This window comes from Cibotium barometz, chromosome 46 (assembly GCF_041138505.1).
Source record: "Cibotium barometz isolate CiBa-2024 chromosome 46, ASM4113850v1, whole genome shotgun sequence".
Classification (NCBI taxonomy): Eukaryota; Viridiplantae; Streptophyta; class Polypodiopsida; order Cyatheales; family Cibotiaceae; genus Cibotium; species Cibotium barometz.
This window is the reverse complement of record NC_141091.1, coordinates 13,930,645-13,943,761: the sequence shown is the minus strand read 5'-3', so window position 1 is coordinate 13,943,761 and position 13,117 is coordinate 13,930,645. Positions and strand designations below refer to the sequence as shown.

General features: G+C 47.6%; 1 protein-coding gene across 1 annotated transcript; it reads right to left on the bottom strand.

Moving 5' to 3' along the window:
• Positions 1–10,819: 10,819 nt before the first annotated feature.
• LOC147611910 (transcription termination factor MTEF1, chloroplastic-like) lies at positions 10,820–12,495 on the bottom strand. Its single transcript, XM_086783779.1, has one exon. It carries the CDS (start codon positions 12,433–12,435, stop codon positions 11,152–11,154), a length of 1,284 nt encoding a protein of 427 aa, XP_086639905.1. The 5' UTR covers positions 12,436–12,495; the 3' UTR covers positions 10,820–11,151.
• Positions 12,496–13,117: the final 622 nt, after the last annotated feature.

The window sequence follows — 13,117 nt, the reverse complement described above, 5'->3', positions numbered from 1 at the left end:
TGTGGAAGACACGTGGAGAAGAAAAATGCAGCCACTTGTTGAAAAACACAACACCACTTCTTGCTCCAAAAACCGCAGATGAGGAAAGGAAGGGGTTACCTAGAGGCAGAGAGCCAAGACCTAGACGTCTGATACCATGTGAAAGTATGCACAAGTGGAAGCGATCACAATGTAGAGAGAGAGAGAGAGAGAGAGAGAGAGAGAGAGAGAGGAAGTAAGCAATGACCAAGTTCTATTATCATAGCAAAGAGGTTACAAGGGTTGTACATCCACCAAATGGGAAATAGACAATATGTGCTGGGATTGAATGATTACAACAATGGGAGAGAGGCCTTTATATAGGCAATAGTGGGAGTTGCCCGACTAGCATCATGAATAATATCCCGCGACCTATAAATCAGCCACAACCTAAAACAGTGAGAGAAAATACACATGCGCCTCAATACAAACACATGTTCCCACACATAGAGATGCACAAAATCCTAACACTTTCTGCCTTTGTTGCTCCATGATGAGGAACAATCTTTCAAGTTCTGAGAGTTCTTTTGGCTTTTCAACTGCTTCCTTGGCTTTTTCAGCCTCCTCTTTAGCTTTTTATTCTTTGGCTTTTTTGTTTCTTCTTCTTTAGCCTCAATTTGTTGCCTAGGCAATCTATTTTGTTCTAAAATTGCTTTGACAAAATCTTCACTGAATTGTGGTAATGAAACCGGCCTTCAAAAAACTCGACGGGCGGTGAAACAAACACTCACACACAAAACACTTCAACACCTTTGAGGACCTGGAAAAGGAAAACAAACAGGGGAAGTTCCCGGATGACTGTCATCATCCCACTCTATTCCCAGAGTCTTTTTGTCATCCATCCAACTCTAGCAACCCTTTTCACTGAAAACCCGGCCCGATCTCCAAAACCACTCTGACTCTGAATAATATCTATGCAGCTGTTCCCTCCAGTCCGCAATCCATTCATGCCCTGACTCTGAACACTGTCTTGGTCTTCATCATAGTTGTCACGGTACGAAAATACGATACCGTATGGGAATTTTTGGTACGATATGAAATTTTCAAATACCATACGATAAAATACGGTTTTTTTTTTTACACTTACAACCTATGGAGCTTCAAGCTTGAATATGAGGGAAGGTTGGGAGGGAAGGAGTCTACAGTGCTTGAGGAACGAGAACATGGATATGTGTCTCTCCCAGCTGGATCTCCCGATTGTCTCCAAAAAAGAACCTGGATGGGTAATGCAATACCAAAGGTCTCCCAGTGTAGCATTTATGACTAAGGGACGATCATTGCACAAATACGAGCAGTGCATCTAGGGTGATAGGTTTAGGGACTCCTCTCTAGATCAAAATGGCCATGTCCAAATCTTCTCCTCGTACATAACTTGAGAATCTTCTCCCTCGTACATAACTTGAGAATCTAACTGTCTTATACCAGGGATGTCCAAGTGATGTAGCAAGATTCTCTCATCCTACCAATCAAGTGTACACTACCAGTCTACCTTGCCAGATTTTTTAGGTCTCTCAACAACCCCATATGGAATACTGAGTGAACACAAAAGGTGTGAAGTATTGCGGGCATTTGGGATCTTGGTTAATCATGGTTTCTATATTTTTTAAAAGCATTTGGAATTTTCTTTTTTCCAAAAAAAAAAATTTGTGGGAAAAAAAAACAACTCAACTCAACTCAACTCAACTCGTACTGTAAGAACCGTACGGTACGAATGGGTTCGTACCGATACGAGAAACAACTATGGTCTTCGTTCCTGAGAAATGAGTCTGGCACTCTCACATCACCCCTTGGAGGGTAATCCTCCCTTGGGACCGTTGCCCAAGAACCTATCTAGCTCACAGAACTGCCATCCCCTCTGGCTTTGTGGAACACCACCAACAAACCTCCTGGAAGCTCTTCCCGATTCTGTGTTCCTTGCCTTGGGCTTCGTATCCGTGTACTTTCCTGTACCTTGGACCTGTACACCATCATATGGGATTGAATCAGTGTTTAGCTTTGCTGAGCCTGATGCTCTGATACCAATCTAGCACGCGGAAGCTCTGGGAGTCTTCTTTCAGCCCTAAACACCACTAAGAACATGCTAATGCAAAAACGCAGACAAAAGGGAGAGTAGAGAGAGAGAGAGAGATGCTGGAAATTCAGTATATTTCTAATGGTACAAAAAGGTACCTACATCTACAGCCCTAGGCTGCCTTCATGAAAAGGTGGTATACACCCAAAACAAATCCTAGTCTAAGACCCAACTCAAAGGAGTTGAATGATCTAACACAATGAGCACCTACGCCTTTTATAGGCTCTTGGATTTCTTGGAATTCTGGCCGACCAACAGTCGGCCAGCCAACTGGTCACATAATCATAAATGCAGTGACGACTCGTCATAATCCCATGTACTGATGCGCTTTCAACCGCCCTATCCTCTGGTACAGCCGACGTCATCCTTCTTGCAGCCGACAGCATCCTCCATGCCTTGCTCCAAGTCCACACTTGCCTCTTCAACACCTTATGCTCCAACTTCTAGTTTCTAATTGATCTTTTTCTGGCTGCCCCTTCTGGATTAGCTTCTGAGAATGTCCATGGCATTTTATGCACACGACATTGGAAGGTGAGGCCATTCCTTGGTGGACTCAATGGGCTCATGCCCACACCAGATTCGGTATGGCAGCTTATGCGTGGGATGAGTTTGTCCGCAACCTTAAGCAGGTGCCCCTTGCGGTATTTCTTTACTTGATCAAATTTGAGTACAAAGTACAACTTGTAGAATCCTCCATCAATAGGATCCCTTATAGTTTCACCCAAGACTTCCAAAAGAGAACTCTCGTTATTACAGCACAACATACCATAGAGAAGGCACACCTATACAACACCTCCCTGCTTTCCAAAGGTCTTCTCCATCTCTAACATGGATCCTTCAAACCTTTTCCCAAACAACAGTAGGGTTGCACCATACCACATGTCCTTCCCTATAGCCACACCTTGCATGTAACCTCGAGAAAACTACAACCTATTCACATGAATCCAAAGACATGTTTTCCACATGAAACCAAAGACCTGTATCCGATAAACTAAAGACCTGTATTCCATAAACCATAAGCCTATTTCCTTGAAAACCAAAGTCTTGTTTCCATGAGAAATCCACAGATACACCATCCAATCATAGTGCCAAAACCAGGGTTGTTTTCCATAGCAATACCCTGTGCTTTTCCATAACCCAGAGAGAGAAAGATGGAAGACATGTCAAGCAACCCCTGAATACACATAAGTTCAAGACGAAGAGGAACAATACATCTCTTCCGTGAACATCATCCCGTGTATATGTAGCTTGATCTTCTGTATCCAAGTCTCTTCAGCAGGGCTTGCAGTCCATGATGAGAGAGAGAAAGAGAAAAGCCTATCTCTAGTCTCCTGCGCCAAAAAGGTTTGGGGAATAAGGCCACCGCTACCTCCCCCCATGGTTTGATATAGCAGCACTCTCATACAACATGAACACGAACATCCACAGCAATCCTGCGCTTTCGTACAACCCACACAAAGCTGCCACAACAGTAGCCAAGATCAACAGCGCCTCCTCCAACAACCCACGTGCGCGCACGAGCGCCCACCGGCACTCACACACATGCGAGCGTGCGCCCACACACATGGGGAGGAGGGCAATCCCTTGATGTCTCCAAAAACATAGCCCAAGGAGACCTTTAAAGCTCTCCGCATGAGGAATCCTGCTCAGCCACAAGTGTGCGCTTCTTGTCCTACCGACCTGTAAGCCACCTGCTCAGCCCACGTATCTGCAACAACCTGTAACCCTACGCCTTCTCCCAAGAGAAAGATAAAGAGAGAGCAAGCGCAGTCCAACCCACGTGACAGTGCAGAGAGAGAGAGCCTGCAGCCGCCGGCTCGTGGCTGTCCTCCTGTCCTGCAGACCTGCACAAGCCTGCTCAGCATGTTACGCATGTTTGCCTGTGATGCGCCACACCACACATCGAATTCCGCCACCCTTCACTTTATAACCAATATGCAATTCAGTTCGCTTTTCTTCAAAAAGCCAAGAACTAAAAGCAATAGCCCAAAAAAACGCATCCTTTATTATTTTAAATCATCTAAGGTTTTAAAACCTTATAAACTTTAATTCTTTTGTCCCTTTCTTTAAATCCTTTTGTCCCCTTCACACTTGGGGCTAGCCACACATGGCTTTCTTTCTCGATTCCAAACTGATGCCTCACATTGTCCATCCCGTGCCCGTGCCCACCTACTTACTGTCCAGAGAAAAACACAAGGTCGGAACAGGTAGCGTTTCTGTCGTGGTGGTGTCTTCTTTGTTGATCTCTCCTTCCATATCTTCTTTGTAGCTTTTTGATGAAGTCTCGCCTAACACTGTGGAGGCCTGGGTGGTTTTTCTTAACCACTGCCACAGTTTTACCATCCATGGAATGCTCACACTTTTTAGGTAGCTAAGTTGGGTCACAAACTTCAGCTCTGATACTAATGTAGCATGCAATAGATTGATCATCTAAATGTACTTATATGTTGAATTCTCCAAGTGGGTAACAGAACTGACACATGCAAATGCTCTAAGGCTTGGAGACTGACCTATGTAGCTCGTGCATGACATGTCCCAAACTGGGGCTCACAATGGGGTCACGGCGTGCAACAAAATGAACCTAAAAAGGGTAATCCTATTGTACACATGTTGCACTGATGTACAACCAATGTGTCACATAGCACTCCAATGCAGAGTACATGTGACAAGTGATATACAAGTATGGGGTGCCACCACCGCCTAGGTGATAGCACCCAAGGAAAAGGCACATCACCCCAAAGATCTTTCAACCAAAGGCCCCTTGACAGGGCCTCCAATGGGACCCTAAAATGGCTCCAAATCCTTAGTTAGGGTTTGAAATGCAAACCTTAATGCTAGTTCAGTCATGTAACAACAAAAACACCCTATTTTCCTTGTCTTGAGCACTCTAGGGGCTACTCCAAATAAGTAAAAATGTTGTCAAAGTAAACCCTAATTTCCAACCCTAAAACCCTAAATTGCAAATAATCAAGGCATTTTCCCATGGTGAAACTTGGTACATACATGAATCCCACTAAGAAGAAGCATGAGATGGCTGCCTCTCACATGTACTTGATGTCCAGTGTCACCAATTGGCCGACCATTTGGTCCATTCCTAGTTTTTGCGTCTCGTTCACTTGAGGCCAGGCCGGTGTCTCGTGTGGAGAGGCCAGTATTTTGCTGACATGGACGGGAGCCAGACTGGTGCCACCCGTGTGTTAGCAGGATGGTGTCGTATGGACGGGAGCCAGATCAGTGCCACCCGTGTATGACCTGGACTGTGTTCGATCCATGGGACTGTCACGCCATGGAAGAGCCAGTATTCGTGCCGTGTTTTACCTATGGGACTGTCACACCTAGGGAAACTCGTGCCTGGAACTGTGTCTTACCTATGGGACTGTCACTCCATAGGAAGACCAGGTTTTTATGTTTTATGTCGTGCCAGTTTTGTGCCGACAGATATTTTGTACATGTTCCATGAACGGGAGATATGTCCATGTTACTATTTGCACATGCACACATATTTTGCATGTTTGAAACTGTTTTCGCATGACATGTATTCGTGTGTTTGCCTGCTTGACGTGTTACTTACTGAGCGGGGACGCCTGCCAGTGAGTCGTGAAGTCTGCTCTGTATTCTGACGAGTTTCAGTGCATGTGAACAGGTGGTAAGTATATGGTACATGTTGTTTTAATATTTTATCTCTAACCCCTTTGTTTTATAAGGTGAAGTGTTCACATTCATTTAAATGTGGGCACCACTTTGGGCACCCACTTTGGGGCCAAGGTGGGGAGCCCCATTTAAGTGAGTGTGGGGGTGGGCAAGGGCACCTACCCAAACTCCCCCACCCTCATGCAAGCGTGGAGTTAAACTACACATTAATTTTATTAAAAGAAAGGGCCCCCTTCAAGCGTGGAAGAAATCGTTTTCCACCTTACGTGAGGCAACCGGCGATTCTTCCTCTCTCTGGCGTACGTATTCTACAGGCGATTGCTTCTGTTGTCTCTGCTGCTGGCTGCGCCTCCTCTTCTACAGGCGGCTAGCACTCATTGCAGGCGGCTGGCTGCTATACCATTGCATCCGCCCTACAGGCTGCTGCTCATACAGGCGACTATACCCTGCTGGCGGCTACTTCTCCTTCCCTGCACAGTGGCGGCACTTCATACAGGTGGCTGCGCCAGTTTTCTGCAGGCTGTGTACCTTCTCTGTACCTTCTTGCTGCAGGCTGTGTACCTTCTGTACCCTCTGCTGCGACTGTACTCTCTGGTGGCTGCGTTGAATTCTGCAGGGGGGGTGCTTATGCTGCTGTTGCCTGCGCCAAACTGTCTACAGGCGGCTGTGCTGCACACGACTCCCTCCTTCCTCTCCAATAGGCGGCTGCTTACCCTGCACAACAGCTGCCACCTTTTGAGGGCTACGTTTCTCTTCCTACAGTCAGCCGGCTCTTTGCAACAAGGTGCTTCCTAGTGGTTGTTTTCTCTCATCCTCTCAGGCGGCTGTGGTCTTTCGAGGTGATGCTTGTCTTGGTGGTTCACCACGAGGCAACTGCTTCTTCATCAAGGGTGGTTTCATCTCCTTCATACTTCGAGTATGGGTTTTCTATCAACCATCTACAAGTAAGTGATTTTCAGATTTGAGTAAAGTATTATATGTTTAAATCTGGTAAAAGATTCGTCCCGCTCGGCCTACACCCGTTCGGTGCCGGGTTGTCCAAGCTATATGGGCGAACCTCGGTCCAAAGGTGCTGAGATCGGGAGAGCCAGGCGTTAGTACGAGAGCGCCTGTCTGTGCGTGGTCTCGGAACACCAGTGTGGTGCTCTCCGCGGAGTCCAGTGAAAGCACAGGACCGTAGCGATTGGACCACAATAGTGGTCGTTCTGCTTCGAGTTTTCTTCATCGAAATCCGAGCCTACTTGTTTGGTACTGTTTTCATATGTACATGGACATTATCTGGTTCTCAGAACCCATGGAGCATTGTATTCATTAAATACTCCCAATAAATATATCATATATTGAGGGGGGGGTCGGCCCGTTCCGGCCCCAGTGCTGGTGTCCATTTTCCATTTCATTTCATTTAAATTTCAAGTTGTTTTAAGTTGTCCATTTCATATTTGTGGTTTTAAAGTTGTGCTATTAAGCGTGTGGGTGTCCAGCGGAGTCTTTCCCACTTGACGGGATCGGTTTCATCCAGCACTTGTAAGCCCTAATTTAGGGTTGATAAACATTGATTTCCCAGAGTTTGGCTCATCTCCTGGGATGAAACTTTGTGGAGAGGTCAAGGATAGCATGAGGAACCTGCTTGCAACTGGTCATGCATCATTAGGGTTGGTTGTACACACCCAAATCTGAAATTAGGGTTTCTACCTTGTTTCCTAGTTATAGAGCATCTCCACACCCTCCAAAATCAGGTCCCTATATGTCATGTGCACAGTGGGTATCTACCGTGTGCTATACGCATGCAAGACTAGTTTCGAGGCTTGGGGAAGCTTGGAACTAGGCAGGCTGATTGACGAGCTGAGTTAGGGATATACTAACGGGCGGGCACCCAAGTATGGACGGGCGGGCGGCCAAGTGTGGACGCCCGATGACCGGCCAAGAGCCTATAAAAGGGTGGCCAAGGTTAGTTATTGGATGATAGAGAGTCTCGCGAGTTTGTGAGAGCTCTATGGTCTTGGAGCCTGGATCTAGTGCAAACGTGCACCTGCTTTGTGCAGCCAAGGCCGGCAGCAGTCTCGAGGCCCGCGAGGGCAGCTTCGTGGCGGTATGGGACGTCGCGAGGAGGAGATTGGTCGGTACGTCAACCTAGTTAGCTCAGCTCGTGGCTCGGTGGGGACAGCCAAGATTGTGGGCTTGCCCACGGCTGTCATGGTTGGGAGGTGAGTCAGGCCTGCACCCCCTTGCTTGTTTGTTTGTTCGTTTGTTTGCAGGATTCGAGTTTCGAACCAAGATCGTTCACGAGGGAAGATCCGTGGGGATTTGACAGTGGTATCAGAGCATACCTCGTGAACGAGCAAGTCGGTAGGTAGAGAAGAAGAGGTCGAAGAACGGTATGTGTTAAAAAAAACTTGCTGTTTTTTCTGTGCATACTGCAGTTTTCAGTTTTGTATGTGTTTTTCCTTCATCAAGGACACCCATGTTGATGGGAGATGGTAGGTTGAATAGGGTTGATTGCTTTTGCAAAGAAGAGGCCTTGTGTGCAGTCGCATATCTTGCAGGAAGAGAAAACAGAAAAAAAAGAGAGAGAAAAGCACGTTTATTGCTTTTCGTTGATTGAACGAGAGAGAGAGAGCAAGAGAACTGCTGGTTCACTTAATCGTTGGCGAGTGGGTTTGCTGGCGACTTCTGTTGACGTGGCAGGCGAGCAGGAGCGTATGCAGGTGGGCGCATGGGCCTGCGTGGCCAGGCGGCCAGGCCCATGTAGGCGCCTAGGCCAGGCGGGTAGGCGCCCAAGCCAGCCCAGGCCTACGCAGGCGCCCCAGCCGGGCAGCGCCTAGGCCAAGCTTACGTAGCGAGGCGGCCCAGGCCACCTACAGCAGGATGGCGCCTAGGCAGACCAGCGCTCAGTCGACCACGCACAGCCGGCGGGCGCCCAAGCTTTCGTGATAGGCACAGGTTGGCGCAAGGCAGTAGGCGACGTCAGCTCATGGATGACGTCTGCAGCAACTCACTGACGGGGCTAATCCAGGAGGTTGAAAAAAAAAAAACATAAGGCAAGTACGTTGTTTTTAGCTTTTGTTTTTTTTAGCATTTAAAACTTTCAATACAAGATCAAGTGGAAGGATCGTGTTGAGGAGGACGCTACATGGGAGACACTGACTTCTCTTCAGAGAGATTACCCTGGCTTTTTAGTGAGCTCAGGAGTGAGCTCTTAGAGGAGGGGGAGTATGTCATGTGCACAGTGGGTATCTACCGTGTGCTATACGCATGCAAGACTAGTTTCGAGGCTTGGGGAAGCTTGGAACTAGGCAGGCTGATTGACGAGCTGAGTTAGGGATATACTAACGGGCGGGCGGCCAAGTGTGGACGCCCGATGACCGGCCAAGAGCCTATAAAAGGGTGGCCAAGGTTAGTTATTGTATTATAGAGAGTCTCACGAGTTTGTGAGAGCTCTATGGTCTTGGAGCCTGGATCTAGTGCAGACGTGCACCTGCTTTGTGCAGCCAAGGCCGGCAGCAGTCTCGAGGCCCGCGAGGGCAGCTTCGTAGCGGTATGGGACGTCGCGAGGAGGAGATTGGTCGGTACGTCAACCTAGTTAGCTCAGCTCGTGGCTCGGTGGGGACAGCCAAGATTGTGGGCTTGCCCACGGCTGTCATGGTTGGGAGGTGAGTCAGGCCTGCACCCCCTTGCTTGTTTGTTTGTTCGTTTGTTTGCAGGATTCGAGTTTCGAACCAAGATCGTTCACGAGGGAAGATCCGTGGGGATTTGACAGAATGACAGCCCAACATTGCTTAATTGGGAGGGAGAACCGTCCATAATTGCTAAAAGAGGGTGCCCATGGTTAAAAATTGTGGGAACATGCCCAATGCACAAAATTTGGTTTGGTGCCCATTTGGTGTCCACACTTATTAAAGTTAACGAGTGTGTGAATAAGCGAAAATATTACTAAGTCCCAAAGTTGAGACTTTTTGGCCCCATTTTCTGATCCTTTAAACTGCCAACCACAAGTTAACATACAATTACAAACACAAGGTCTTACACGCGGTAGTTCCGAGCATCCCCGGCAATGCAAGGCTGACCCACGGCAGCACATCCAGCACAAGAAAACAGGTCACAGAACTAGAAGTTTATTTGACTCAAACAACCATGAAGGATGGAAATGCAGTTTCCCATTCTCATATGAAGTACAAATACCTATAGTCCTAGACATCTGAGAGACCCAAACCTGGTGTACGCCCAATCACATCTGAAGAGACACACAGGCGTTCTGTGGCATGCATAGTAGCAGGGGAACGCCGTTTCCACCGCTTGGGAAAGGTGGAACGCATTCCCCTAAGGCTAAGATGCCTAAACCAGGTGGAACGTGCATGGGGGAACGATTTGGCATGGGAACGGCCAGGGGAACGTGGGGGAACAGTTACATGGAACGTCTGGCTGCCGTTCCCCCTTTGGGGAACGTTTTTTATGTTTGGCCAAGAAAAAAAAAGAGAAAGTGTACCTGCTGTCACGAGTCGCCTGTGGATATCCTTGAAAGACGTACCCTATTGTCACCTGCCCGCATACTTCCTAGGCCCATGCGGCGTGTGTGCTTGACAGCTCCGAGAGTCACGAGTGGGCTCCTCTCTGGAGTCTCTTTAGACTTCGACTCCTAGTTTCCAAAGCAAGGCAGCAAGGCTACTTACTTTTCCCTCTCTCATTCCCCCTTACCGTTACCGTTACCGTTACCGTTCCCCTTCTAGCCCGTTCCCGTTCCCCTGATGGGGTTTTCGTTCCGTTCCCGTTCCTGTTCTGTTGCTACTATGGTGGCATGTCCAACCCATGCTAAAGACAATCACTAGCCAACCGTGGTAATGCACACCACAACAAGGGATACCTCGTTGGCCCAGCAGTACCCTAGCAGATCCTAGGCCTAGCCAATCCTGCCACAAGGCCAGCTCCAGTCTGTAAGGAAGTAGCAATACAAAAAACAAGTCACCTCAAAGGCATGCACCTGGTGCACACAGCCTGAAAATTCTCCAAGAGTGCAAGCAAGCAAAGAGATTTAGCATGAAAATGCTTCAAACAGTAGACCAAGGAAGAAAAGCTTGAACTATGACCGGAATTTTCCTTGTATTCTCTACTCACAAATTTCCTTTGCTTGCATCAAAATTGGGATGTACAGTCAGAATGTCACACTTGCTAGTCCATCCTGTTGGCCTGTTAAAAGTTAGACTCTCCTTGAAACTACAAAGCCTTAGTTTGGCTTAACACTATACTCACAGAAGAACACCTTGTATTCCAAGCAGCCAAAGTTTCTTCATTATCCAGCTTTTCTCTTTCCCCGGTATACCCAAAATGAAGCAAGCACACATATGCATTCTGTAGGAGACACCTCATTACCCTTGGCCTTCAATGCCTCTGTCAGATTACAAGTATCATTGGGTGAGCTAAGGTGCCTTCACGCTCGCTTCTGCAAATACTGTCCCTACATCTTTGCGACATGGTTTCCTCACTATTTTTTTCACAAACCTCTTGTCAAACGATTGATTGGAGAGGGAAAGCACATAATTCAGAGAAAAGGTGTCCCTGTTCAGTATGGTGATTCTTGGGGCTATTCTGGACTTCAAGCTATATGTGAGATATGCCGGGAACTTCACAACCTCCTGGATGTCACGATTCAGAACATTCTTTAGGTAATCCAAGCTCTGCTGGACACATTCCTGCCTCTTATTGAGGACACCAGGCTGCTGCTGGACGATCTTGCACGCATCATCATGAGAAAAGCCTTGTAACTTCAAGAATTCAAAATTGGCAAGAATGTGGGCGCTGCTGTAGGTACTCCAATGTAGGAAAGCTCTGAACCCATGTTTGCTAGTGATGTCAGAGCCCATGTGCTTGATGAGGGTGATTTTCTCAGTTAAGCCAGGGTAAAGAGAGTAGCCCAGGATGCTGGGCCGGAGCAACAAGAGCTTACCAAGGGATTCCTTGCTCATGCCCTTGTCAGCGAGAAACTGGAGGGTGGGCTTTATATTGTTCTCAACGTTCAAGCAGAAGAAGTGAGGGTAAGCTCTGATGACCTTAGGGATGCTGACACGTTCTACGCCAAAGTCATGCAAGAGATCCACATGCCTCTGCATGTTGTGCACGGATAAACCTAAGATGGGAGAGAGGCTTTTGTTGTAGAGGACTTTCTTGAGATGGGGGGTCTGCAAACCTAATTCTTCGAAGAAGGCGAGCTTCTTGTCTAAGATTCCGGGACTGTATGTGAATATCCAAGGGCAGCGAGACAAGACCACGGCAGCCTGCTTACCTGAGATTTGCCTGCGCTTGAGGAGGGCGACGACGGAGACGACCTTGCTCAACGGACACTTGCAGAAGCTATGGCATGGACTCAGCAGTTGCTTTATGTGTAGACGGTCGAAGCCTTCGCTTTCGCAGAGATGCAACTTCTGAGCGAGGACCGGATCCACATCCGCTTCTGTGCCGGAAGAAGGGTGTCCCACCGTGGCGCCCAGCTCCACCTCCTGCTCCTCCTTCTCCGAGCTGCTGTTGTGGGCCGGATCCACATCTGCTTCAGGGTTTCCCACTGCTGCGCCCAGCTCCACCTCCCCCTCCGAGCTGCTGTTGTGGGCGATGGTGAATGACGAGCAGCGGACAAATAAGAGTCGCAATCGCCATGGTAAAGGGGATGTTATTCTGCGTAGCCACAGCGTCCTCACCAAGGACATCATCAACGAGAGAGAGAACTTTGGCAAGACTTCATGACCTTGGGTAGCCTAAGATGCATGCTTGCTTTTCTTTTCTTTTTTAAAAATTTGGCCAGAAACAACGGTTTATATGCACTACTCACACACTCAACTCCGGTTACAAACACACTCAACTCCGGTTACAAGGATGCGCAACACCGTAGCCACACCACTGGCTCGGACTTCGTCCGCTTTAACCATTCCACTACAGTCGTGTTCGCAGATGCTTGCTTTTGGAGAGAGAACTTTGGAAAGACTTCATTACCTTGGGTAGCCTGAGATGCTTACTCAAAAGCAAGCATCCAAAGAAGACCACTAGGCTGAAAAAAAGCATGCCAAGGCAATAGGCAACCCTCAAGACTATGTGACACATCAAATGCAAAAGGGATCAATGGCCTTGGTTCTCCTGTGAGCCTTAGTTGATAGATCGTAAGATAGAATCTAGAATCTTTGGATTCTCTAGCACAAAAAAGGGGGATTGATTCAATGGCCTTGGTTCTCCTGTGAGCCTTAGTTGATAGATCGTAAGATAGAATCTTTGGATTCTCTAGCACAAAAAAGGGGGATTGATTCAATGCCATTAATTAATGGCTACAGGCACGCCATTGAAAAAAAATAGTGGAATTTAAAAAAATTTAAAAATGTAGTTTACTCGTTGTTCCAACCT